This window comes from Ciconia boyciana, chromosome 1, assembly GCF_034638445.1.
Source record: "Ciconia boyciana chromosome 1, ASM3463844v1, whole genome shotgun sequence".
NCBI lineage: Eukaryota > Metazoa > Chordata > Aves > Ciconiiformes > Ciconiidae > Ciconia > Ciconia boyciana.
The window spans coordinates 76,498,462-76,524,878 of NC_132934.1; the positions used below are offsets into that span (position 1 = coordinate 76,498,462).

Genomic DNA, 26,417 nt, shown 5'->3' on the forward strand with positions numbered 1-26,417 from the left:
CCTAATGCAGGGCAGCACTGCACGCTGTAAGCAGGCACATCCCATAGTTAAATCTAAGAGCTATGGATCAGGTTCTTAATTAAATGCAGTTCTGCTGGGATCCCTGCATCAAAATTAAAAATCACTGAGAAATCTCAAATCAAAGATAGCATTCAACTTCACATCTCCAGCTGTCAGGCAGCAATGTCATGTTACATGAAGACCTGTGAATAAGTACTTTCCCCTGAAATCAGTGGGACCAGACATGAAGAAGGGAACTGCTCAGCCCAGGAACAGCTGTATCTGCCCCAGCATAATAGCTGTGTGTTAAGAATGCAATAGCCTAAGCCACAGAATCACTGCATTTTCTACACGATTTGAAAACAAACACGTTGTACTTTAACAAGAAATGCTGTAACTATGTCCTTGGAGGACTGTTGTTCTGTACCAAAGAATTATTTCCCTTCCCTCCCCTCCCCCACTTCCCTCCCCTATGAATTAGTAAATGAATTTCTGCCACAAACCCTCAAACCATATTCTTCCCAATCAAAGAGTAAAACGATACCCAAGAGAGCAAGGCAGCACAGAACCAGTGAGATCCTGCAGACAGCTAGACTGGATGGAAAGCTCCTGCCACAGCCACACACAGATGGGCACACATGCTCAGAAAGCCTATGGGGGTAAAACAGGACAATACCAGAAAGAGGATTACATCCAAACAACATTGCTGGAAAATGTTCTCCTGGAACCGGACAGCTGAATCATCTGCGACCAGACCAAAAAGGACGATACACAACAAAAGACAGTACATGTAATTTAATAAGTAAGCACAGATTTCCCCCCCCCGACCCTGCACTACAAGTTTGGAAACAATTCCTTAAGGGCAGGATCCATATTATGGGAGAATCCAGCATATGCATTTATGGGCAAATATATTACAATCTGCATATATTTTCTGGGGAAATGAAGCCTGCAGTTTTGCTCAGGGTCTGCACTTCACTGTTTTAGCAAATGGGGGATGTAATGTGTGCCTGTGAACTCAGCCAGAATACAGATCCAAGAAGATGGGATTCTTATAATGTTTTTTGTAAGATGCAGTGCTACAGGGCCTAAATAAAAAGCTTTTCAAAAAGTCATTGCACATAGCCTGAGAATAAAGTGCTAGTCCCAGCAGTAGCCGCACAGCCGGTATCCACATTGTACAACAATCGCACAGCTCAAATCGTGACTATGAAAGGACAGCCCAAGCAGCAGGTGGGATGGAGGGATGGCAGGGGAGCCCATACCCGAGCACCTCTCTCTCCAATCTGTCTGTTCATCAGTCATGTCACACGGGCTGTTCCCCTGCAAGGAACATCCAGAGGAACAGAGAAGATAGAAATGCGGGTCCCAGGCAGGGGAAGCAGCTGGCAGGCATCTGTAATTGAATTCCAGGAGGACTTGGTCTATTTTTAAAATTCGCTGTAGGTTGGCTTTTTTTTAAAAAAAAAAAACAAAACAGGTGAACATTTCCAAAACTCGACACAGTTTTAAAGGTTCCCTACATACACCTCTGAGTTCCAGCACTGTGTAATAATCGTACGATAGCAGCAAAGCACGAGCAATCAGAACCAGATTCTAAAACTCTGTACCAGGGAGGGAGAAAATGAATCAGTGTTATGTTTAATTGTATACTGTAAGGATAAAGAACTTTTGTTTTGAAGTGCAAACACACAAACCTCTTCTACTGTATTTATACCCTAAACTAGAAGGACACCGGTTTTCTACCAACTGCAAAATAAAACAAATTTCGTTGTTGTTATTTATGTGCTGTGCTTCTGCAGTATCTACTAACCCACAGCTCTGAGGGCACACTGATACCTAAAGAATGAAGCCCTACAAAAACTATCAAAATGTGAAGGTTTCGTTATGTTCTTTCCATAAGTGATATCTGAACAATGTGTTTTCATTTGACCAGTCTAACACCATACCAAGTCACGGGCAGAGCTAACCAGGACACCTGACTTTCTCTCATTCATAAGCTATCTGACCTGCTCAAGTTGTATTTAGAGCTTTCCGCAGCTTTAGAGCTCCTTTATCTCCTATAATGCCTGTTAGATGATAACCAGAGTCCGAATATTCTCTCACCACAGCTTGGGAGAAGAATGGTCATTTATTCTGCGAGGGAGCATGTTGCTAATCTCCAGCTGTCAAGACCTCTGATTCTGCTTACCTGTTTGGGCACTGCCTCTGCTCATGAGAGGCAGGGTCTGCGACCACTTCCTTACCCTTACTTGGATGGAGTAGCGATGGATGGTAAAAGGATCCTAAATGCAGCTCAGAATGGCTAATATAAAGCAGAAGAAACCGAAGACTGCTAAAGCTGCACAGAGGAAAAGTTCTCGTTTCGCTCACAGCACAGTCCAGTCTGAGCTATACTCATTTATTTTCCGAGTTGCTGCAGCAAGTTAAATTCTCTGATGATAATGAGCAGTCAGCGACTGCATCACCAACTCATTAAATCAACTCAGTATCCACTCGTTAGCAAACACATTTATACACTCTGGATTTAAGACTTGCTAGCTAGCAGAAATGTAGCATATGATATTTGTTGGGGTATAATTTGTATTATTTTTGTTCTGATTTGTGTAAAATGATCCTTATGTAGCTGCAGCATGCCTCCCTCCGTCTTTTGATAGTGTTAGATTCTATACAAAACCTGTTACTTTTAAAAAATAGTCAGAAGATAAAGCCAGGGATCATTTTTCAGCACTTTGCAAGACAGGGTTATGTAACTATACATAGCAATGTATATTTAAACATCGGTATGTTAACTGCATATATAGAGATGAAGTGAAAGAACAGAGGAAGGGAAATAGAAAGGAAAAGAAAAACCTCTAAACACCAGAAAAAATACCATTTTGTGATGCTTATTAATAAAAAAAGCGACTCCAACAATAACTTCCTCTTGGAAATATAATAAATACAGGATAATAGAATGTGTATCATATAAAGTGATATTATTTGCTGAATATTCCCCAAATGCACAACCAGTATACCTGATCTTATCAAACAACATTGGATTTTGTTGCAAGCACAGCTTTATAAATGGCTATTTTCTTACTATAGTGGTGGCAGGGGAATGTTTAAGAAGAAAATGTTTTGACTGCCATGCAATCAGACTGCCTGTAAACAGTATATTGGGGCCCTTAGAAAGCAGAGAAGATTTAATACAGCTTAAAATTTCAGAGGGTTTGGTTTCTTCACAGCTCCTGGGCAGCAATATTATTCTTTTCAAGGGCAAGACAATGAACATTAGCTTCCATCAGGGGAGGAACGATGACATTTCGAAACGTACTTTGGAGAAAAGGTGGGGTGAATGTTGCAGGGCGGGGATGGGGGAAGCGCTTCTCTGTCTTTCAGTTCTGCTATGTCAATTTGTTCTTCAGCTGTTTATTAATAAAAATTGTTGCTTAAATTTTAAGCTGCCCCAGTTCCTCCACGTTGTTTTTTTTTTCCCCCCTGCAGTCATAGGACCTTCTTTCTGCAGAGAACTGGATAAAAGGCAAGAGGTTTATGGCAAGAACATTTGCAGCTTCATACAGACACCCTGTGTAATGCCACTGGGGAGTCTCACATAGAACATAATTTATGAAATAGTCCTAACAGGCCACCTGCATGCACAAACTTTAGCGTCTGCAAACCAGCTTCCTCTGCCAAAACTGTCAGCCTCTTGACGACTAACCTGTCAATCATCCCGAAACCTGAAGAGTCAGCTTTGCCGCCTGCGACACTGCTTTGAGAGGCAACGGCAAGGCAGGCGAGGGCCAAAGCCCTCCGCCGAGCAGCAACAAAACATTGCTCTGTGATCTTTTGGCAACGGGAGGGCAGAGGAGAAGGAGGAGAGATTGCCGTTTGTGTCCTTTTGTCGCCGCGGCTGTTGTGGCTGTTCAAGCCAGGTTACATAATGCTCGATTTCAGGCTCCTTTTGGTGGCACGATGATGTATACGCAATGCAAATATCCCCGCCGGAATCACAAGAGCAATTTATCAATTCATGTGCAGCTAATCAACCCATTTGCTTTCTAGTGTCTGGCAGCAACAGCTTATCTCATGCAGGCTCACGATCGTTCAAAGCCATCTAATTGAATTTCAGGGCCGGGAGCACCGCCGGGACACGTGACCGCGCCCCCGCCGGCGCGCGCGCTGCCAGACACTGCGGGCGTTACATAACGGCACGGTGCCGCCGCCGGCCGGGGGGGACCGCGCGCGCCCTCGCCTCAGCGGCTCGGCGGCAACCGGCGGCAGCTCCAGCCCGGCCGCGCCGCTGCCGGCCCCACGCACCGCTCACATGCGCGGTCACATGTTTCGGGGGCCTTGGCGGCAGCAAATGAAAACGGGGCCGCTCCGCCGGCCAGTGGAAAGAGGTCATTAAATCACTCGCCAGGCGCAGGGCGGTTACGGCAGGCGGAGAGATGTCGAATATCGAAGGTAAAGCCCTGCGCCTTGTATCCGCCCGCCTCCTCCCGCCCATGCTAACCCCAGGCTGCCGGGGGAACGCAGCCTGCTGCCCTGCCAGAAAGCAGCCACCTACGCAACACCTCGGTCACCTCCCGCTTGCCGCAGCACCTGTGCAGAGGTCTGGGAGCCGGCAAGCCCCGACGCGGCTGACTGCCGCCCTGCCTCCCGCCCCGCACGCTGCGGAGCGGCCGGAGGCCGTGTCACCGCTCTTCCCCGTCCTGCTCGCAACCGTGCCCGGCTTTCATCCCCAGCAGCGCCCGAGCACGTGCGGCGAGGTCTGGGTAACAGCCCTCTCCCGCTTAGCGCATGCTTATCGCACCAGGCATCATTCACCTGGAGGGATTTTCCACGAACGAGGCAGGCACTACTTAATAACGGATATATATTAGCTGTTGGGGATAAAACATGCTCCTCCCCATGTCAAAGACGAGGGCTAGATCCACTTCAGGCAAGGGGGGGGGTCCCTACCAATGTCACCATCTGCAGGTCTCCATCGCTAAATATAACACCCACAGATCACAGCTGAGTGCTGGGAGGAGCGTGGGGTTAACACACATCCCAACTTGTGCCAGCCTCATACCGACATCCAGCTTACTGACTTGGAAGCTGCTAGCCATCCCACCCATGCTCAGCATCAGTGCTTGCATGTGGCAGGGCGGTTTGCAAGGGAGGGTACTACATACAAGTCCCTGTGCTTTGTCTTTTCTTGGATCACCCTCTTGGGCTGCAGATTTTTGGAGCCACCTTGACCCAGAATTCTTCCTTCAGGAGAACGGGCATTGCAAGTCGAGTTGGCCAACACAGCAGGAAGAGTCTCTGAAGTCTGTACGACTCAAGAAGTGAGTCTTTTCATGTATGCCAACATTTCAGCAAATTTAAGAAAGCATGCTTTTTCCCAATAGAAGCCAACTTCAGAACAAGAATTTATGTAGATAATCCAAAGCCAAGCTTACTAAATCAGTGTTTGTTAAGACTTCATACCATTTTTTTTTCAACAAATCTTTCATTCACAAAGCCCAGGAGCACACTGTTTGCTTGATTTAAGGAGGAGAAAATGGGCGCCCTGCCAACTGCTAGGTTCTGCACTGTCATACACAAAGTCCTGCTTCCACTTTCAGAGAGACCTTCTTTGAAGATGAGTCATTCGGTCCTCTGGAGAGGAGCCCAAAAAGGGAGCTAGCTTGTGCTACTTAAAAGTACCCTATGCTGCACTGACACGTGTCCACAGCAACAGTACATCACTGGGCAGCAGACTCAGGGCAAAAAGCAATGCCGTATTCAAGTAGCCCGTCAGAGGGGAGATCAGTTCCGTTCCCTTGTCCTTCAGCAACCCTTCTCACAACAGAAAAATCTAGAATGAACGAAGTCCTGGGCCCAAACAGTGTTCATCAAGTCAGAAACAAGCATTAGGGCAATATATCTATTCACCAATTTCAGAAAAAAAATAAGACAGTTTCCCCAGGGTGGCTCTTGCTCAAGTCAGATATGGACTGTAACTTGTTTTAGCTGCACATGTGCTTTTCGAGCAAGAACGTGTCTGAAAGAGCCCCTTTGTGCACTGCTGCAGCTGCCCGGCGGCTGGTTTGCCACCTCCTGTGGCTTTGGAGGCCTCTGCTGGAAGATGGAGATGTACGTGCATGGCGTAGTCCAGGGCAATAAAGCAGCTACTTTTCAGCTGGCAAAGCTGCAGTGGGAAATTAATAGTTCAGAATCGTGCAGAGGGCTTGAGAAAACACTTTTAATTTACTCTGATTTTATTACCTCATGGTTCTTGCATGGGGCAGAGCCCCAGCTGGCTCAATAGTAAAATCACACTACATAGGGCTTAGTAGCAAAACAGACAGATAGTGGTCAAAGTACTGAACTTAAGACACAGAAGCCATAAACTGTTGGCTAGTTCAAAAGAAAACATTATCCCAGCAACACTTCCTTTCCTGCTCTCAAAGAAAGTCTTTCTTCAGCTAAAAATCAGAACAAAACATAGAGAAAAGGAAAAAGTATGTGCAAAAATTGGAAAGACAGAGGTGGTTTAAAAAGTCAAGGGAATTTTTTTTTCCAGTTTCAAATTGTTTAGAGTTTAAAAATTAGGTTAAATACATGTTGAATTAAAGCATATATTGACTAGTTGACTTCCTGTTTTTTTCTTTTTTTTTTTTTTTTTAAAAAAAAGGAAGTAAAAGACCTGTATTTAGATTACCTGGTATGCTAGAACTTGCTACTGAGTTAAAACAAGCTCTTTCAGTATCATAGGTATGGAAATAATCTGTTTATATAAACAGCTTCATTTAAGTCAAGTGACTCTCTGCAGACCACACTCCAGAGTCCAAACCCTTCTAACCAACCTCACAGGGCATCAGGTAGGACTCCAGAAGGAGCCAGTTCATCTGCCACCTCCTAATCCTAGCTCAACACGCGTGCTCGGCATGCTCAAACGCAGCCAGCACCGTTCTCATTTGACTCCCTTTCCTTTGGCTGTGTGGCATAGCAGGTTATTTGCACACACAGGCAGAAATAGGTACCACTTTGCCCAGACTTCTGCAATAGAAATTACTTGTTTCTGACTAAGCATACCACAGCCCAGAGTAATCTCTTAAACTTGTTACTCTGGCTGAGGTTTTGGTTTTGTTGTTGTTGGTTTTTTTAATGCAAACATTTCCACACAGCACCAGAACAAAAATCCAAACTCAAATAACAAAATCTGAGTTTTTTCCCATGCACGATGTTATTCACTTACATATACACATTTAAGTGTACTTAAGTAAGAATACTTAAATGTGAAGAAAAAGAAGAAAAAGACAGCTTAAACTGTTCAACTTCCATTTTTCAAGAGGTCCCTTCTAGGTCCTTATGGCCAGTTTTATTGTCAGAATTAAAATGACTACACGAACAGAATGCTAGCAACAACCAGGACAAATTTAATAAAGACTGTGACATATAACCAGAACAATCCTCTGTGCCATCCAGGGTAAATTTACTGACCATCACCCACTTTACTGCTAGCAGTGAATTACCACTGTTATTTCCTCTGCCTCACAAAAGCAACCTAGTTAATATGGGTCTCTTCGCAAAATCAAGGGAGCTCAGGCTGTATATTCTATTCTCCAGCAATATTTCTAACCCGTTTGAAAACACTGCCCTGACTAGTAAAAGAGGAAGAGCTTCCCAACAACGTGCAGGACTTCCAGCATTTGTTTAAATGCAAAGATTTTCATTTTTAGAGAGTGACAGTCAAATATTTGTACATTTAGAAGAGTTTGATTTCTTAAAGGGCTAAACTGCACCCAGTAGAGTGGCCTGGGGGAAACCCTAGAGCTGAGAACCTCTAGCTGGTCATAGCTGAGAAAACACCTGGTTCAAGCAGAGCTTGTTGTTCCCCTGGAGTCAGTAAGAAGTCTTCATACTAAAAGACCTGAGAGTCAAGGTTATCTAAATTTCTTTTGCAGCTGAGACAGACAGACAGACTGGCATCCAGCCCTACTGGACCTGGGGCTAATGGGACACAAATGCTACCATATACAACTAAGGAGTCAAAAAATCAAGTTTTCTGCAGGAAGGAGGAGGAAGGTAGTAAAAAAAAAAAGGGGGGGGGGGTGTAAAAGGGTTGCAGGAAAAAGGAATATAAGGAGATATCGCTAGTGTAACTGCTCATTACTTGGGGACAAAATGTTTTGGACAACTCTGCCAAGAGGAATTTTCAGAGTGATAAGGTCCTCTCCCCAACCCCAAGTGACAGCTCTGCATCTGGAGTTATCAACACTAGTCCAAACCTTCAGAGCACGTTTCCTTGTCTCACAGCTCAGCCAGCTCAGAGCCAGCACAGCCTCTCGCTGACATCCACGCCGTGTCAGCACGTTACACTCGTGACTCTGTACAGCAGAGAGCCTTTGCACGTGTGCACTCTGAGCAAGACCCAAGCGATGATGAAACTGCAGTGGGAAGAAAATGGATTAATCGGGCCTCACTGGCAAGGTGCCACATGCTGCCCATGAAAAGCTGTTGCAAGGTAAACAAGGCACAACCTGCACAAAGTGTTCATTGCCATAAACTGAAAGAACACTTTCAGACTCTGCCCAACAAAAAAAGCTCTCTGCGAAAAGCCTACGGGTCAAAGTGACACCAAGATAATTAAGCTTATAATCCTCAGGGCAATCACCAACTCCAGAACAGGCCCCTCGTTGAACAGCCTGGTCAACGCACATCATTTAGATATTCTAGTCTTTTCCCCGTGAACTCCAGAGGTCAGGTAACCGTAAATGAACCTGTCTTTCATTTAAATAAACAAACACATGCATAATTCAAGCAAGCATATTTCAAGCTCTAGGATTTGTAGAATAAAATTGGAAGAACAGACACGCTAAAGACTCAAAGAAATCCCAAATAAACTACTTGTAATTAAAAAATCTCATGATTTTCAAGCCAAATCTCGTGATTTGTTTGTGGCCTGACTCAGGGTTTTCAGTGCTTGGGGTTGGCAACTCTGACTAAGCAGGGATATGAAATAAGAGTGAGAGTGACTGCCTGCCAGGCTTCTGTTTTCCTGGGACAGAAAACAAAGCAGCTCTGACAATTCCAGCTGGCAATACCATCCAGGCGCTCCTCCAAGGCCAAACATGCTTCAGACAAAAAAAAAAAATCCTAGCAGAAGCAGTTACTGTGGTTGCTTAATAGCTGTTTTCCAAAGTTCAATATAGCATATACTTTCTTTTTCTTGAAAAGGGGGAGAGCGGGGAGTTGGACCACATTACGGACTAATCCCTTGCCAGATGTCATTAGTGATGAAGTCCCTTAGAAATTACATCAGTATGAAACAAATCAGAAAACAGTGAGTTTCCATTTCCTCCTCATGTCTGGCTAGACAGAGATTTCAAGATCAGCTTTCATCTACAGCCTGGAATCAACCCTCCTCTGCCTCTTGCTTAGTGTGGCAGGGGTGGTAAGCAAGTAATTGCAACCATTAAAAAGAAAAATAGCTCACTCGCTCCTGCTCTCCGTCCCTGTCAAATACTGACTCCTTCATTAGGCTTCCCCAAAGCTGCTTCAACACATTGCAGTAGTCTCTCCCTGCTCTCAACGGGGCATACGTCTCCAGCCAGGACCCTTGCATCCTCTTGGGTGATGCAGAACCCTGAGCCTTCCCCTCTCTGCTAATAACCCCAAGCATCCCCTCACATCTGGTATCCAGCAAGACAGTCTGGTCGGAGAAGAATCTAATTTCCACCTTCCTGCAACGTTCAACCCTCCCTACCTGCTCACAGCGTAACAGAGGAAGAGCAGAAGCACAGAAAGAGGTTGAGTAGAAGGGCCTTGCTGGTTCTTACTGCTTTTGCTTCCCCTAGTAAAGCAAGAGCATTGCCCATCCTGGTATCTTAAAGAGACACATCTTTAGTTCTTTGTGTTTGTACTGTACTTGTGTACTGTGTTTGTACTGACTAGATGAAATAATAGCATAAACTGAGGGTTTTTTGTAGAAACTCAGTTCCTGAAACACTTTTCTGAGTCATGAATCTTGGACTAAAGCAGTGTATGTAACGCCACCTATTTACGCTGCCCTAACTAACCATAACTAACCATTCCATTATAATGAGTCCATTATCCCCTGCTTTATTGTATTTTCTCTTAAAACAGAGATCAAAGATTTGGATCTAGTGGCATCATGCCGATTTCATTTTTATTACTGGCTCCCTAGGTCTATCATAAATATTCATTGGCCATCCTTAATACAATACATTGAATTCTGCTCACTGCTATCTCTGGTGCGACTGCAAAGTACAAACAGGGTTGTTGCTCAAACATATTAAATAAAGCAACAGCAAATTTGTGACAGTCAACAACAACAAAAAAAACCAGAAAACAAAAGAACCCTTTTCCCCTTCCAAGGAAATTCAAAACCAAAGGAGACATTTTCTCTCGCCCCCTCCACGACTGCAGACATTTGACTGCTGTGGGAATTCAGCTGTGCAGAAGCAGCAGCAGCAGCGGCTGATCTGCACCCACAGACAGGAGACATTTTTGAAAAGTCCACAGTTGCCACACAGTGGTCTCTGCGATACTGCAGCACTCCTCTGTGCTCACCAGTAAAAATTATAAACGTTACCCGGCAGTGATACAGAAACTGCCCAGAAATGTGGACTTTCTGTATAGCAACTAATACTTAAAAGGGAGCGGGAGGTGTGTGGGGAGAAACATCCTCCAGACTTTACGCAGTTTTATTCTCCTAACTCCCAAGAAAAACTGCAACTATCCCAAACTTCAGGATGCCTGCAATTTGTTTCTCTCCCCATACTCATCAATCATATGTTCCTTTGAGCTCCCCTTCTCACCTCAGTGTAGCTCCTCCCACCATCAGACAGGCAGGGTATGAAAACCCCTATTGCACCTATGTGAATTGCTCCTGCTCTGCAAATAAGCACAGACACAGGCCTCTTGGGATGTCAGCTGGATACGTTAAACAAGCACCAATCACTAAAATTAGGGTGGCCATGGGAATTACATTTTTCCTCATGTTAAGTAACTCTGAGAGCATTAACGCATATCAGACACTTTATATTCTAAGCAAGAACATCTACTCCGTTAAAAACAAAACAATATGGTAGGACACAGAATGCACATTCAAATATTTATCTTCTAATATGACTCCACCATGGAGGTAATATGCTGCTCATTAAAAAAAGAGATGGAATAAGAATAAATCATCTAAAAATATTTATATTTATGCATATGAATATATCCTCACACAAAACTTCACACACCTGAAGACATGAACCATATAATAAAATTGCTGAGTCATTTTACATATTAACCTACAACATACCTTTGGTCATTTACCTAGCCCCTTGCCAATCTAGTATCTGCTAGAACCTTCTACTAAATTCCCCAAAATCTTGGCTGCTTTATTCATGCTTTAAAATATACAAATAAAACCAGACAGAGACAAAACCTTGATCCTGATGCCTTCATGATGTAGAATTTGATTCAAATAGCTATAGTGAGCATGGACTTTAACTTCTAGATGAACTGAAACCTTTAGTGAAATCCATCCCACCTGTATTCAAAACAACAAAAATAAAATCCAATTGTTGTTCACATAAAGAATCCTGATCAGTTCCATGAATTTTGTACCTGAGTAAGGTGAGATGAATCATATTCAGAGCTCTGAAGGTTTCATTTGTTAAACAGCTCTCTTCCCTTGCACTCTTTTCCATTTGTTTTTAACTAAAAGTAAGAGAAGGATGCCAAACAGTTTGCAGGCAGTTAAGAGTTTCTTGCTTGTTTGCTGTTCTTAAGATTAGATCCATAGAAAGGAATTGATAGGAAAAAAGAAGGGGAAAACAAGGAGTAACCTTTATGTCATACACTGTGCAAAGGGGAAATTCCAGAGCAGAAGTTGGCCATGTGAAGTTCAGAGCAAGGAACAAGCTACTCCAGTTTGTTACTGTTTTGGCTGATGCCGTCTAAATCAGTATCTACAGAAAAAAATATTTTACAGTATCAGATGTTCCTTTAGAGGAAAGATTATATATGTGAGAAAGGCAGATGATACAAGTTCCAAAACAATTTATCCATCAGGATTTGGGGCTTAATATTTCTGAAACAAAACCAGATAACAACATGCCATATTCTTAAAATTTGATAAATATGAGCTGCTGGGAGGGTACAATCTTTTGGGAGAAATGTGTTTACAACCATGTGTTTTTTCAGCCTTGGCATCCTGCCACTAAATTTGTTTGTGACTTGGAGAACAAACAAACAAAAAATAACCAAGGTTTTGAAACAAAGAAGAATAAGTACCAGTGAGTAGTGAACACCATTGCTCATGCAACTACCACCTGAGCTAAAAGTACTTTTAAGTCTCTGGACTTAACAATTATACATATAAAAGAGAGGGCAAAATCATGAATGCACCCAGTCCTGCAAAGTAGTTAGGCATACGCTTCACTCCCACAGCAGCAGATTAAAGTACTCTTGCCTTTCACTAGATCAGGACGTTACACTTCATAAGAGGTCAGAATTGCTGTCTCCTACCTGTCCTTGATATATGACTTTCAGTTTAAAGTTCTTCTCCAGGTCAACAAGAGCAATGCACTCTGCCTGAAACTATCCTTGACACAGACCACTATAAGCACCTCACAACTGGCCCAAGTAAAGTGACTTTGAACAGGCTTCTGAACACAAGCAGACGACAGTCCAAAGCGGGATCAAATCTCTGAGGCCTGTTACTTACAGAAAAAAATCTCCCTTAAAAAGAAGTCATGCTTTTCATATACCAAGTACTTACAGGGTTTTTGCACTAGCAACAAAATAAATCTCTTTATAAATGTACGTGATTGGAAACCCAGCAGAATATCTGGGGGATGTCCCCCACAGCGTACAGCAGTATTCTCCTTTAGTCCAGAACAATGCACATTACTGGAGGGATAAGGGATACCACAAAGATGAGGGATGCTACTTCAGAATAGTCTAATTGATACTGTGTATCAAAGCACCAGAAACATGCAGCAATAACAACATGCTGTAGTGGCTGATGGCCTGAGGCACTAAGCTCTATGGCCAACAACACCTAGCTAGTACAAACAACAGTATCACATGCCTTGTGGTATCTCTTTGCTTAATTATTCCAGCTTGAAGCCTAGAGGGGAGAAAAGTGAAACTGCGTTGGTTTGTTTCTCTGTAGGTTTTATTTCCTTGGCTTGTAAAATGTCAGCATATGGGTATAATGAGAAATTACCACACTTTAAGGGTCTGACCACATTTAGTGTTTAGTCTTGCATATCTGAAAGCTCTGATGCTCCTGCCGCTGCAATTGCTGGCTCAGAGGATTCACTGCAATAGCAAAGCTTGAATCCCCCACTGCAATGAATCAGTGCAGGCTTCGGTTCTGCAACAGACCACCACCTTCACGTAAACCATTGCACAGATGGAGGGGTTTGTCCCAGTTGTGTTTGAACTTTCTGCCATAATTCATCACTTAACTGTCACGACAAAGCCACAACAGCGCCTTCCTGACCGTACCAGAAGTACCTCCTGGTCACAGCACCCAGGCTGGCACTGCTAGAGGTAACCGAACATTCTTCCTCCCTGCACCTCCAGTCCCCTCCAAACTGTGGCTATTTTCCTAAGGAGAGAGTTTTTAATGCAGGATACTGCAAAAATTATCAGCTGAAATGTACAAGTGATTTTTTTAAAAATCCAATATAAACAGCACTGAGCTTAAACATTCTCCTATAGTATTTCTAACCCCCTATTACCTTACAGACACACGGAGCTTAGTGAGGAGAATGGCCTACTGACAACAGGAAAAAACAGGCTAGTGCACAGGCATTTTTATAAATTAGCACAAATAAAACAGCAGAAATAGTGACAAATTAAATGCAATTCTTCAGAATGCCTGCAGTGCCACTAATCCAAAATGTGAGTAGTAACACAAATAAAGGAATTTGGGATCCTGTTCTTCCTCCCATTTAAAATAAGCATCCTTTTAAGGTATAACACATTCAGCAAGCCCCACATATTCAGAATTATTCTCTTTTTTCCCCGCTTTTATTTTTACCTACGTATGCTATTTATCGGAATGCTGCCTAATTCGCAGATGCAAATAAGTAAAATCATCTTGAAAAGAAGGCTATAGAATAGAATGCAGTTTAAGTTGAGACTGTCTTTGATTCAAAGAGCTGCAACTCTGGGACACTGCAGTGGCTCCCAGCAACATCTCCTGGCTTCTAAGACACACTGACACCATTTTTCCCAGCAGAGAAAGACCTGCAGCTTCCACTGGTTTCAGCTTGACTGGTAAATCAATACATTCATGAACTGGGACTATGGCTTTTGACAAACTCATTGGAGTTTCGTCAACATCTCCACATGAAAAGACTCAGGTCTTCTGGCACAAAATGACCAAGAGCTGATAGTGGCCATATCAGGGACTACATCTTACAGGAATAAAATACATTTGTATTTACACCAAAGCTGTACTATTTTTTCACATGTGTATTTGGTGCTGTTGCTGCAAACAAAGAGGAGAGGATAGCTTACATTTCATATCTGAAGTGGAATGCAGAAACATTAACACTGTAAAATGAAAGGCTACAAAGCCACTTCTATGATTTTAAATCATGAAGCTAGTGCAAACGTATAAGAGCAAGACAACATTTTTCATTAGTTTTTCCAAAAAAGTCAAAAAGCACAACTACTTATTTCTGACAATTAAGCAGCTTACACAGTCTTTGTTCTACTGACACTTAAAAATGCAGCTTTCAGTTATTTATACTGTAGTTCAACACCTAAAGCAGGAAAAAAGTATAAAGTCTGTGTTCTGCAGCACAAGTAACCCTTACTGAAGGGTTCAATCTATTTATAATAGTGTTTCCCTTTGGAACTACCAGTTGGCAGGGTATACAGGCTTGGATTCTGCCATATTCTGTAATGCACTATCATCCATTAACACTCTGATCAGACAATAATGTTACGCTAAACTTGTCATATACACACGTTATCAGAGAGAGTATTTTTTCCCCCAGAGATGCTGACCTTATTTAAGAACAGTTGGGAATTCAGAAGGTTGTCCATGCCCAAGGCATTGACATGCCAGCAGCTGGAGTGGGTTAAGAAGTTGCTATATGGGCACACTTCAGTCAAGAGTTAACAACTTCATCCAACTCACTGAGGGAAGGTTGAATTTAAGCTTCTGAACCCTCTTTGAAGCAGCTGGAAGGACTCACCCCTCCTAGCTCACCAGCTCCATTGTAGGGACAGTCGCTTTCAGCAGGGCAGCAAGATAATGCTAGGATTTTAAACTGCTCCAGTCATTTGCAAAATGAACATGCATGAGTGGTCTACATGTCTCAAGTGCTTTTGGAAATGTTACTCAGATTCAAACTGAGACATGTAAGTAGGTCTAGAGGCAGCATTCACACAGAAAATCTGAAATCAAGCACTATGGTGAAGGACAAAAAAGATTTGCCTAAAAAAACCTAAAAATTCTAGACCAAGATCCTTCTGGTTTTGTACAATGGGTATAAAAATGGCCAGCAACAAAAAAAAACCAAACATAGATGAGGCAGATCTAGTCCAAACTCAGTCCTTTCTGTCTCTCCTGTTTCTCTTCTTAAACAGTCAGTTTAGGCTTTTATCTATACCACAGTAGCTGTCTGAACAGAGGCAATGTCAACTTCCTCCACACACTGCTCTACCCAAGTGTTTTAACACTGTTCTGGAAGAGCCTTCTGTGAGAGGGGCTGTAGATCAAGTTTCATTCCAGGTAGTTACCTAATCAATACAAATAGGACTAGGACTTAACGTAGAACTCCCGGGAGATCGTAATAATCACCCACAATTACTTATGAAAGCCAATCAATGACCAAGAGGTTTTATGTGTCATTTATATACCTTAAATCAAACTTCTGAAATTAAACTTGATTCCTAACACGATTAGATGTTGCGGCACTAAGCAAAACAACACACAAGCAAGCACTGCCTCAAAGGCTGACTGCATGGGCAACCAAGGATGGAGCTAGGAGAGCACGAGCAGCCCTGAAACACCCCAGCAAGGGGAGGCACAACAATAGAGTTGAGACAGTGGATACAGGAACAGGCATCAAAACAGTGAAATAAGCACCTACAGCTATCTTTTCCTCCTGTTCCTTCAATGAAACAGGCTACCTTCCAGTGGTCACATAAAAGATAAAGACAGTAGAAGGCAAGGTTCCCAGACCTGGATCTTAACTGTGGGAGGTAAAGGGAAGAGAGAGAGAGGAAGACATTTTATTTTACGATTTCTTCCTTGTTTCTCACTGTGGGAAAGCCTGCAGAAACTGGAGGGTTACCATTTTTGTCAAATTTATCACACAAAGTACATTATGATGGGTGATTAACAAACTCAGGCTTTCTGTCAAAATGTCACATGTCCCTCTGTAGCTTTGTTCTGATATCACCATTATATATTTACTACTATAATTTTTTTTAGTATCTGTATAACATAGTTGAATAACTTCGCAGGCAGTGAGATCACAGTTCAAAAAAAGTTGGAAACACATGCAAGAGGCTATTAATTGTGCTATTTTTACTATTCTGAAGTCCATACCATGAACAATGACTCATAGGAGTAGCAAGCCGGAGAAGCACTTGCAAACTATACAAGCTTGTTACTCGTTCATTTGTTTGCACTGATTCATTACATTCCTCCATGTGAAATCTATGGGACTCAAGAGAAAGCACAAGGGAGAAATTCTGTCTCCCAAAGAGCTCTTCCACCCACCATGCCGTACTGAGATGGTGGAGGTCACACAAGGGGTCTGGGCATACACCCCCTATGTCCACTCCTGAGAACCGGAGGCAGGGCTGGCTGGGTGAAGAGCCCCTACATACCAATGGAGCACACTCCCTCTGGTGGCTTCACTCAATCTCACTTTATCAGCATCCCCAACAGGGTACAAAGAGCAATTAAAACAGGCAAGTTATTTGTTTGCTTGTTTTAAGTCATATATTAAAGCACTGCTTTTTTTTTCCCCTGTAGTCCTGAGATGACGTTAACTTTTGGTGGGTCTGTGCAATTATTTTGGAGAGGTTTGGCAAAGTTCATCATAGCATGCAGTTACAAAAGCAAATTAGTTTTTCCAGGTGATGCAGTGGCATTATGGACCCAGAAAGCTATTAGAATAAGTATGAATAATAACTAAGAATAATAATATCTGCTTCACTTGTGAAACTCTTTTTATTACATTAAAAAAAAAAATTCTGTCTGCCCAGGCCTAACCACATTTTTCTTGAGGCTAGATTCTTTGCAGGAGGTGAAGAGGAGGTTGGTTTGCTCTGCAGGCACTGGTTGTTTTTGCATAGAGCAAGGCTGATGTTTTGCTATTGCTGCCTTTGTCTTCATTTCACTGTTCTGCCTTGAGATTTTTTTTTTTATCCTGTCTAGCAGGTTGCTTAGAAGCCTGGGCAATATGTTCCCATGTCCATATGTTGAAATCAAAACAAACAATACACAGTCAAAACAAAGACACTTAATATTTCCCATTTCTAATATATGGCTCATCTATCATAGAAAAGAGCATGTTGGTACTTTATCACATCATATGACAGGACCAAAACATTTAACTTTAAAAGTAAAATCTCAAACACCCAGAAACAGGCGTGGGCATCTTAACCACCATAGACTTTATTTTTCTTAAGGTTAGATTGAGGTTAAGATTGAATCTCATAGCTAGTATATCTGAATGGTGGATAATTTTGGCAGGTACAATAACATGAATAAGCGCTGTTAGACATCTGAAAATATTTGGGTGTAAAAGCCTAAGACAGTGAAACAGTGCGACACTGGGTTGTAATCAATATTTTTTCTCAAGGTAAAGTGAAACCCATGAACATACTTGACTAAACATGTCAGCTGTGAACAAATGAAAATGACGGCATTGAAAGATTACAGAATAGCTCTGTGATTCATATTTAAGAGTGAATAATACTGAAAGAATTCGGGGAATACTCAGAAATACGGATAAGAGGAAACCATACAAAAGGCACAGGGATCAGGCTCAAAAAGAAGGGACAGCTGACATGTAAATCTGAATCTAGCTACTGATACCCAAAGGCACAGGCAAGATGAAAGAGGTATTTGAAAAACTTCATTTTGCAAGAGAAAACTGGGCAATAAGGGGAGAGGGAGGAGTGCAAGAAATAATTAGACACTTACAGAGTACAGACTATGTCACTTCTCCCCAAAACTGGCAGCTCTGCTTAAACATTACATATTCCCATCACACGTTTACGAGCGTTAAAAAGTGTATGGAGTACAAAAGTCTGGCACCACAGGCAGCAGGGAAAAAACGTACACTTACAATTAAAAATTCCTATATTGCCAATTGATCTTATGATAGATAAAGTCAGATGTGATGTAAGAAGGCTAGTCTCCAAAAATACAGGATATCAAATATATAATAATCATATATAGTAAAACTCGCTACTGCTAATTCATTTCATCTTCCTTGCCTTGACTCCTGTCAAGTCCCTGATACAAACTATGTAAGGCAGACAGTTTCTTTTGTTCCAGTCTTACTTTCTACTTTACCACGTTGTTCCTAAGACACCACGTTATCTTTAAAACATGTACAAAATTGAAATCATGTCAGATTCTGTTACTGTCCTAGAGCCAACATTTTAATACCATGCTATTAGTTCTATATTTAATACTAAAATGGTAGCAGTACCTCTTCCGCAAAGTTAGTTTTCTTGTCAAGCATTTCTCGTAATGTCTGAAGAATTTTAATGCAGAGCTTTTCTTCTTTCTCCATTAGCTTCTTTGTGTGATTAATCAACCTTAAAGTAAAATATTAAACCTTAAAGAGCATTGCACATTGTTGCTAAGCCATGCTACAATTTCTTTACGCAAAAATTGCCTGTCACTATATTTTTCCTCGAGGAAAGGAAATAAAAGTAGACAAGAGGAATCATAATTAAAAAGGAAATGGGACTTTCAAGGTGTTGTGAGTTTTTTGTGTCAATTTGCATATCTTACTGCCCATACAGAAGGCAGAATTCTACATCCACTTTTTAGGAGTGCTTCCAGATTAAGATTCAAACTTGCTTTTTCATCCTTTCTTTATTTAAAGGTAACCATGTATTTATTTTACCCTTTATTTAAAGGTAACCAACGTTCACCATGCATCTTGCAAACTTTAAAAGCTACAACCTATACACCTTCCAACCTTGATGATGGTTATATTTATTATATAATTAGCAAATGGCATCCAGCCAAAAGGATCCCCAAAAACCTTACATGGAAGCATTCAGAAATGCAGATATTTGGATGAAACATAACCATTGTTTACATTCACACCAGAACTTTACAAGACTGTTGCAAGACAGAAAACAAGGTACACTTCTGACTCCAACTAAGACTGGGATGGGAGTTTGGGTTTCAGTCAGCTTAAGCCAATACCAGAAGCAGCCTTTCTATCTCTGTGCAGAGCAAGTCCTTGCACTGGTTCGCCTCATTGCTGGAGAAATGTTTGTGAAAACAGAAAGGAGGAGGAAATCTGAAGGCCTTGGGCAGGTTTTTTTTCCATCAGTACCAGTGCTTGGTTATAGTGGATAGAACAGTGTTCATCAAATTATGGCCTAGGATCAGCATACAGCAAAGGCACTGTGGCCACCAATTTACACTGAAAGATGGCACCATTAATGGTCCTAAATCTCAAACAGTCACCAAAAACAGGGTTGGGAGGGATGACACTGTATCAGCTAGACCAGCACTCCATAACCCAACAGAACTGATTATATTTAGATCACTGCTAAGTTAGCGCGCTAATGCCATCCTGGGCTCAGTGGAGACACTGTGCAGGACTCTCCCACTGTCATCTTCCCCAATTTCATGAGCTATGAGTCCAAAACAATGCAGCTCTCAGGCCTGCAGTACTAACAATATTTTTAAAGAGTTACACCTTTATCTCGGGATTCCTGCATAGCTCTGCAAAGCATTCCTTTGCCATGGAAGTTAATTAAATACAACAGAAGACTGTTTATTGCGTTACATGGGCCACATCCAGCAGCCCTCGACTTGATTTGATGCTGACTTTGAAAGGAGTTTGGACAGAGGGGATGGGACAAGCTCAAAATCTAACTTAATTTCTCCAAACATATAAACTATATTGTTATAACACTACCTCTGCAGAATATGCAAAAAGCCAAGGAATCAGGAGATCTGCCAAGTGCATTCATTTCCCCCAAGCTACCTCTGTTTAAATTATAGTTTCTCAAGGGCAGCAAGGGCATCTCACTTGAGGACTAATAAAAAAATTGCAAGACTCTATTCCAATGCACAGACTGCAAATAAAACATCTAATAATTCAAGACCAGGTAGGGGTGCCAGTGAACTGTATTTTTAAAAGAGCTGTTGGCAGTTTAAAATAAAAATCAAAAGATTTATTTGCTTTACCAAAAAAAAAAATCTAGCCCTGAGCACCCCACCCCATCTCAGTACGAATTCTTGAAAATTCTACCATGGAAAGTCTAGGTTTCTGCTGTAGATTTGGAGAAACTTAATAGCAAAATTAGCCCATTAAGAAAACAGAAGTAGGTTGAGCCTGTCACAGTTTTAACAAGCTACTAACATTGAATTTCTAGGCAGGCAAGGCAAGCAACCTCTCTCTCTACTCCTCTCCAGACTCCTAAACTGCTGAGAAACATAAAATGTGCAGCAAAAGACCTCAGTTTAAGCTTTCAATATGAACTCAGACACCTACATGCTTAAGTCACTGTTGAAAATCAGAGGTAAGTTAAGCGCTGTTGAAAATTTTAACTGCCTGCCATCTTTTCCAAAGAAGCAAATAGGCCTCTCCTTACACCACTTACTTGGACATGAAAGCACCGCATCTTATTCTGGCATCACTCCCCTCAGGAAAAAGAAGTTCTGGACTGTGCAGCACATCAACCAGCACCGAAAATTCAGCTTGCATCATGGGAGTGAACTGCTGCTCCAAGGAGGACACTACATCCTAGGGAAAAAGAACAGTGTCATTTGTAACTATGTCTGGCCAAGAAAACTAGAAGAACATTGCTATGGAGTTGCACAATACTGTGCAATGGGCTGTTTGACCCACTTCTGACAGCCAGCAGCGAGAGCCCATGTTAACCCAGGTGACAGTAAAGCAACCTCTTGCCTTTTTTCATGCCACTCCTCGAGGGAGGGGAAGGTGCCCATTACTATCTAACTTGCTCTTCTCTCTCAAATTTCTCCTCTGCAGTAATGCCCATAAAACACTCAGCAACAGTCAGGATGACGGTGTGCTGGAAAAAACCTGCTTGTCATAGGTGGTGTTAGTGTACCACCTCAGGTGTTGCTTCCTGGGTATTTAGGGCTCCTCCATTTGTCTGGGTCCTGCTGTGTTCTTAGTTCATAAACTCCTGATGTCATTTAACCACTACATGCACAAGGTGATCTCCACATTATAGGTATTCTCCAGTGACACAAATCTGACATAACGGCTCCTAAAACTCCCAGTACCTCCTCTGCAGCCAAAACAGGACATGACCGTGAAAAGGCAGAAAGGAGATCCTTCTCTGCAAACCACTTTGGGGAAAATAACATACTTCCTACCCCTCTCTATTGACTTCTGTAGGAGCTGAATTCAGATCATGGATCAAAAGGCCCTGCATGTTGGCTTCACTTTGAACAGACACCAGGGAAGAGCTGGGGCCTCTGATCCCCCCCACCTACAAGTGCAAAAGTCACTGTAATCCAGCACTAAAAATGCAGTGAGTCTCTCTGGTGTTTTCTACATCTGGCACATATTAGATAAATGCACTACCACAACTACTGCCCAAGCCATTTACTATTTTTGTACCTGTAGTTTTTCTATTATATTCCTGTAATCCCAGGCAGGCCCACCAAGAGCTTCTTTAAAACGAGGTCCACTGCGGGCTGACATTCTCCACCCCATGGCTGCCCTCTGCACCATGTTAGAGTGACTCTTCATGAACAAGGTGTTGACCTGGCTGTCCAAATCCACTGGAATTGCAATCCCACGGTTCTTTGCTTTAATAGGAAGAAAAAAGAAGAAATTTACAGTGGCAAAAGCTTGAAAATCTTATGAAGATCGTGGCATGCAAAATCCTGATACTCTTGAAGTTAAGGGGCAGGGGGACCTCACTGCAACAGGTGTTAAAAATAAGGATCAAAAACCTAAGCTGGTAGAAATCAGCTGGTAATCTAGTTAAAGAAAGCAAGCTGTACCACTTTAAATGAGATGAGGATAATTTCTAGTATATATTTTCATAGGTACAGACATTTATTTTTTAAAACAAAATAATTTTTTTTACTAACTAAAAAAACCCCTCAGATCCAGAGATATTAATAAGAGTAACAAAAAGTATGCATTACTATTTCAACAGCTAGTTTTACTCTATTCAGAAGTAAATTCAAAAATTCTTCTTTCTAGTGGGTATATGCACATTTAACCAATTTATCCCAAGTGCAATTTGTTGCTTTTCTGTGTATTTCTCTTGTGAAGACCTTGAGAAACCAACTGCATACAAATTAAATTTGAAAAAGACTGTCTCCTCTCTCCCTTCAGTTTCCTATACAGCCAGGGTTGTTAAACCATGGGGTTCCTGGATGACACTGCAATATAACCGATAGTTAATAAACATGTGATAGTTTAACTGATAGTTAAACAAATTTAACCAATAGTTAAAAAAAATGCAATTTTTTTTTTTTTTTTTAGTCTTGAGGGGCAGGAAGTGACAAAAGAGAGAATATCAGAGAAAAAAAAAAAAACTGAGGAAAGACTTGCACGAATTCTTACAGGGTGTCCACTATTAAACTACTACTGCATCCTGAACTGTCATTTGAAAAGGAAGTTTGAAAGACAATGTTAGAAGGTATCTGCCCTCTCCTCCACAAAAATCTTTGTGTTAGCTGCACCTCTCCATTCCACTGGAGATCAGAGTGACATTCTTCTACGGCTCAGCATGAGTCGTCTGAAATTCAACAAATAAACAAGAGATCAATGCAGCAATATCTCTGAAAGATTAGGTCACATTCCAGTAATTAGGCTTTGTGTTCTACGTCATTTCACTTAATTCCCATGGCACAGTTTATGTTTAATAGAAACTTAGAAGTAAAATGGAGAAGCAATTCTAATTCATTTGTAATAATAACTAATAATAACTAATTTTTCAGTTTTCCATATTGAAACAAGGTGAATTTTGAAAAAAGTGTTAGCCCATATTACAGTTCTGCACAATGTTTCTCTGAGGCATTTCCCCACCATTCTGCACTAACATGCACGCTTTCCACAGTAGCGGAAAGCATCAAAAATATTCCACCCCTCCCTCCCAGTTCTTAAAACATACAACTTTAAGCCCTGAACTTGTGAAGTCAACAGATGCCTTTCTTTGCTAAACAGCCTATACATCAAACCCCACAGGAGTACGTGCAAGCAGAGAGTCAGGCATACAGCTCTGATGAATGAAGGCTCGTGTGCTGCCAAGCGCAGTGAGTCACAGATCCCAGGCAGAAACTTTCTCTTCCCCCAAATACTATATTGTAATGGCAGCATTTATTATAAACCTAAATTTGGCCGTGACACTTCAACCCCCAATCTCACAGGCTACGGCAAGAGTGCTCTGTCACGCATGTCCTCATCCCTTTAATAGCTCCCACGGGTGCAGGGCACCCTCCTCTCTTCCCACTGCAAGGGTGTATCCTGATGCAGGACCACGACCTCCACCTGCGGATTAGGCTGTTTAACTGGGATGGAAGAGGTATCTCTTATTCTATTTCTGGTAGGCACTTTCTTTTAACCAGTTTGCCATAGGGAATTAAAAAACCAAATTTCTTAGGTCAAGATGGGAAGACACATTTCCCCACAACCATATACGAATCCTCAGCAGCAGATGTACAGCAGTTTCCACACTGGCAATTGACTTTTCTTTTCACTCTCTATTTGTTTTGAAGGCAAGGTTCCTGATTATCATGAGGAAAATACCATGTATGGCTGGCCATTATTTCTAATGACTGTTTTTCCATATTATTTGACTGGGTTATTTTTCAAAACACATTTGCCCTGTTGCTGCTTACTTTATTACAGAAGTCCATTAAAGTTCTGCCAGTGTGGGTAGGATGCTGCATCCTATTAATCCAATTTATTGTGTCCTAATGTCAATCACTGGAATGTTATCGGACAATGCTCCCTTCTCAATTAAGTGGTATGTATGCAGAATCCTGATATATCCAGGAATAAATTTAGCAATGGGGAGCATGCTGTTCAGAGGAAAACCCAGACTTCTGCAGTCCTGTAGATGCCATTTGAAGTTAACAACTTCCATCAGTGTCTGAGGAGCAGTCAAGGACTATGATTGTTCAAAGAGTTGCAGCTAATTAAAACTATCACAAAGAAAACCAGAGAGAGAGGAAAAAAAGTACTCCTTTGTTTTGAACAGTTCTTATATGTATAATTCCATTTGTAATTAAGATTTGTATTGGTTGTCAAAGGGCACTGTTGAAGTCTAAGCTATAAACAAAGCCTTTGTCTTCTTATTCCTTTGCAGCTTGTAGAAAGTTTATCTTTCATTTGTTTCACATTTCATTATTTAAAACAACATGAAACATATTTTTACATTTTGGAAAGCTGATGAACAAATGTGAACATAAATATTTATTTTTAATTTAGGTGTTGTAGGCTGCTTTCCTCTTCAAAATGTGTCAATCTCCCTTAAAGTATGAACATAAAATATTTAAAAGTATATTTATTTTTGTTCCACTTAGAAATACTTTTGGACGGCACTCAAACTTGCAAAGTAGGGTTAGAGCTGGTAGACAAAGGAGCTAGGAGGGGGGTAAAATTATGTCTTTCATCTGACTAGTGAACTTGGGGGAAAAAGCATGCTATGTGGCTGTATGTAAACTGGTACCATAGGATGGACTAGAACATGTCTTCAGCTAAGGTGAATTCTGCCTTGCAGTGGAGGGCATAACGCAGGCTTATATACTGCCCAGTTCCTACCTAGGGCACCCTGCACAGGGCTAATTACACCCTGAATACACCACACTGTTTTGCCAGTCTCAGAGGAAATGCAATTTGCTGGGAAATCCTTTCATGACTAACTCTCAATCTGCTGCTCACAATTCTGCTATCAGCCATAGCCACAGTTGAGCCAAGATAAGCAAGCAAACGGTACCTGTGGAAACACACAGTGCCGCCAATGCAGCCAGGTCACAGTAAAATGTTCTGCTCTGTGCTGGATGGTTCTGTGTGTATCCAGTGCATCAGCAGCTTTCCTCTCCTTGACTGTTTAAACTATGAAAAAGTACTCTGAGATGGGGACTCAAAAGAAAAGGGCAACATTAATGTCGAGAATCAAGTAGCTAAAAATCAAGCCACTCTCTACGAGTGAGCTGGACTCCAGCGAAGCCCCAAGAGCGTAGTCCAGCTGCTAAGAGAAGGGCTGAAATGGGCTGGCTGAGATGTATTTTGTTAAATTACCTGCACGTAGTTCCCTCCACAGAAGCACAGAAATTGGAAGTAAAAGGACCTATTTCAGGAACGCTTGCTGAAGCACTGTCCTTTCACTACACTGCCTACCTGAGTCTTAGGATCAATTTAGTGCTAAGGATTTCCAGGAAGTGGCCCTTGCCTGTAATTTTCCTTGGAAGCCCATTCTTCACAGTAATCTACCTTGCCATAAGGAAGCTTGCCATTCTCCTTGATATTCCCACCTAGTGCTCCCTAATTTTAAATTTCACTCCATTAGCTTTTGTAGCATTTACAAAACACAACAGTATTTAGTGGCTTCCCAGCTATTTAGTACACTTTGCACTACCCTAAACCATCCCTGACGTGGGTTTTATGGGGGACACGCAGGCGTTTCACCCCTTAGAGCACCTCAAGGAGGAGCGTGACGGGCAATCTGGGTCATGAAAAAGCCACGGTTGTACCTGGCTGTGAAGCCTTTACTCTTCTTGCTGTTTACGCCCCTCTGGTAGTTGCAGACAGCTATATCGTGTTCTCCCACACTTCCCAGTTGTCACTTAACGGAGCGATGCATATTTAGTTCAATTAATTTTGCTCCATAAATCAGTCCCTCCAGCTCCTTAATCATTTACTGACTGCTTAACAAATGCATTTGGATGGAGAGACACTAATGCTAGCAACAGCAAGACTTTTTAAGGGAAATAAAAGCTTTGTGTAGACAAGACACAAGCCTGCCAATCTTGTACCCTTCACTTGGATGTTTTTCTCCAACAGAAAATCTACACTAAAATATTTATCAGTCTGTAAAAAGATCATCATTGAATTTTTCTTGCAATTAGGGAAACACAAACAGTTAAAATAGAATAAAATATGTGCTTCATCTGAAATGTATTCTTCTTGCTGTCAAAAAAGTAACAACAGGATAATTATCTTATTTGAACTAAAAATTGAAAATGAAGGTCTAGCTTTTTATAA

The 26,417-nt window shown here is 41.7% G+C and overlaps 1 protein-coding gene across 3 annotated transcripts in view; it reads right to left on the bottom strand.

The window, feature by feature from the left end:
• The window catches only part of ITPR2 (inositol 1,4,5-trisphosphate receptor type 2), a 268,127-nt gene that overhangs the window by 103,318 nt on the left and 138,392 nt on the right, over nucleotides 1-26,417 (bottom strand). For all 3 annotated transcript variants that reach the window (XM_072875513.1, XM_072875504.1, XM_072875494.1), the window contains 3 exons: nucleotides 21,813-22,003; nucleotides 20,821-20,963; nucleotides 18,678-18,786 (listed from right to left, as the gene is read on the bottom strand). In XM_072875513.1, coding sequence (XP_072731614.1) covers nucleotides 18,678-18,786; nucleotides 20,821-20,963; nucleotides 21,813-22,003 — 443 coding nt within the window. The remainder of the gene's footprint in view (nucleotides 1-18,677; nucleotides 18,787-20,820; nucleotides 20,964-21,812; nucleotides 22,004-26,417) is intronic.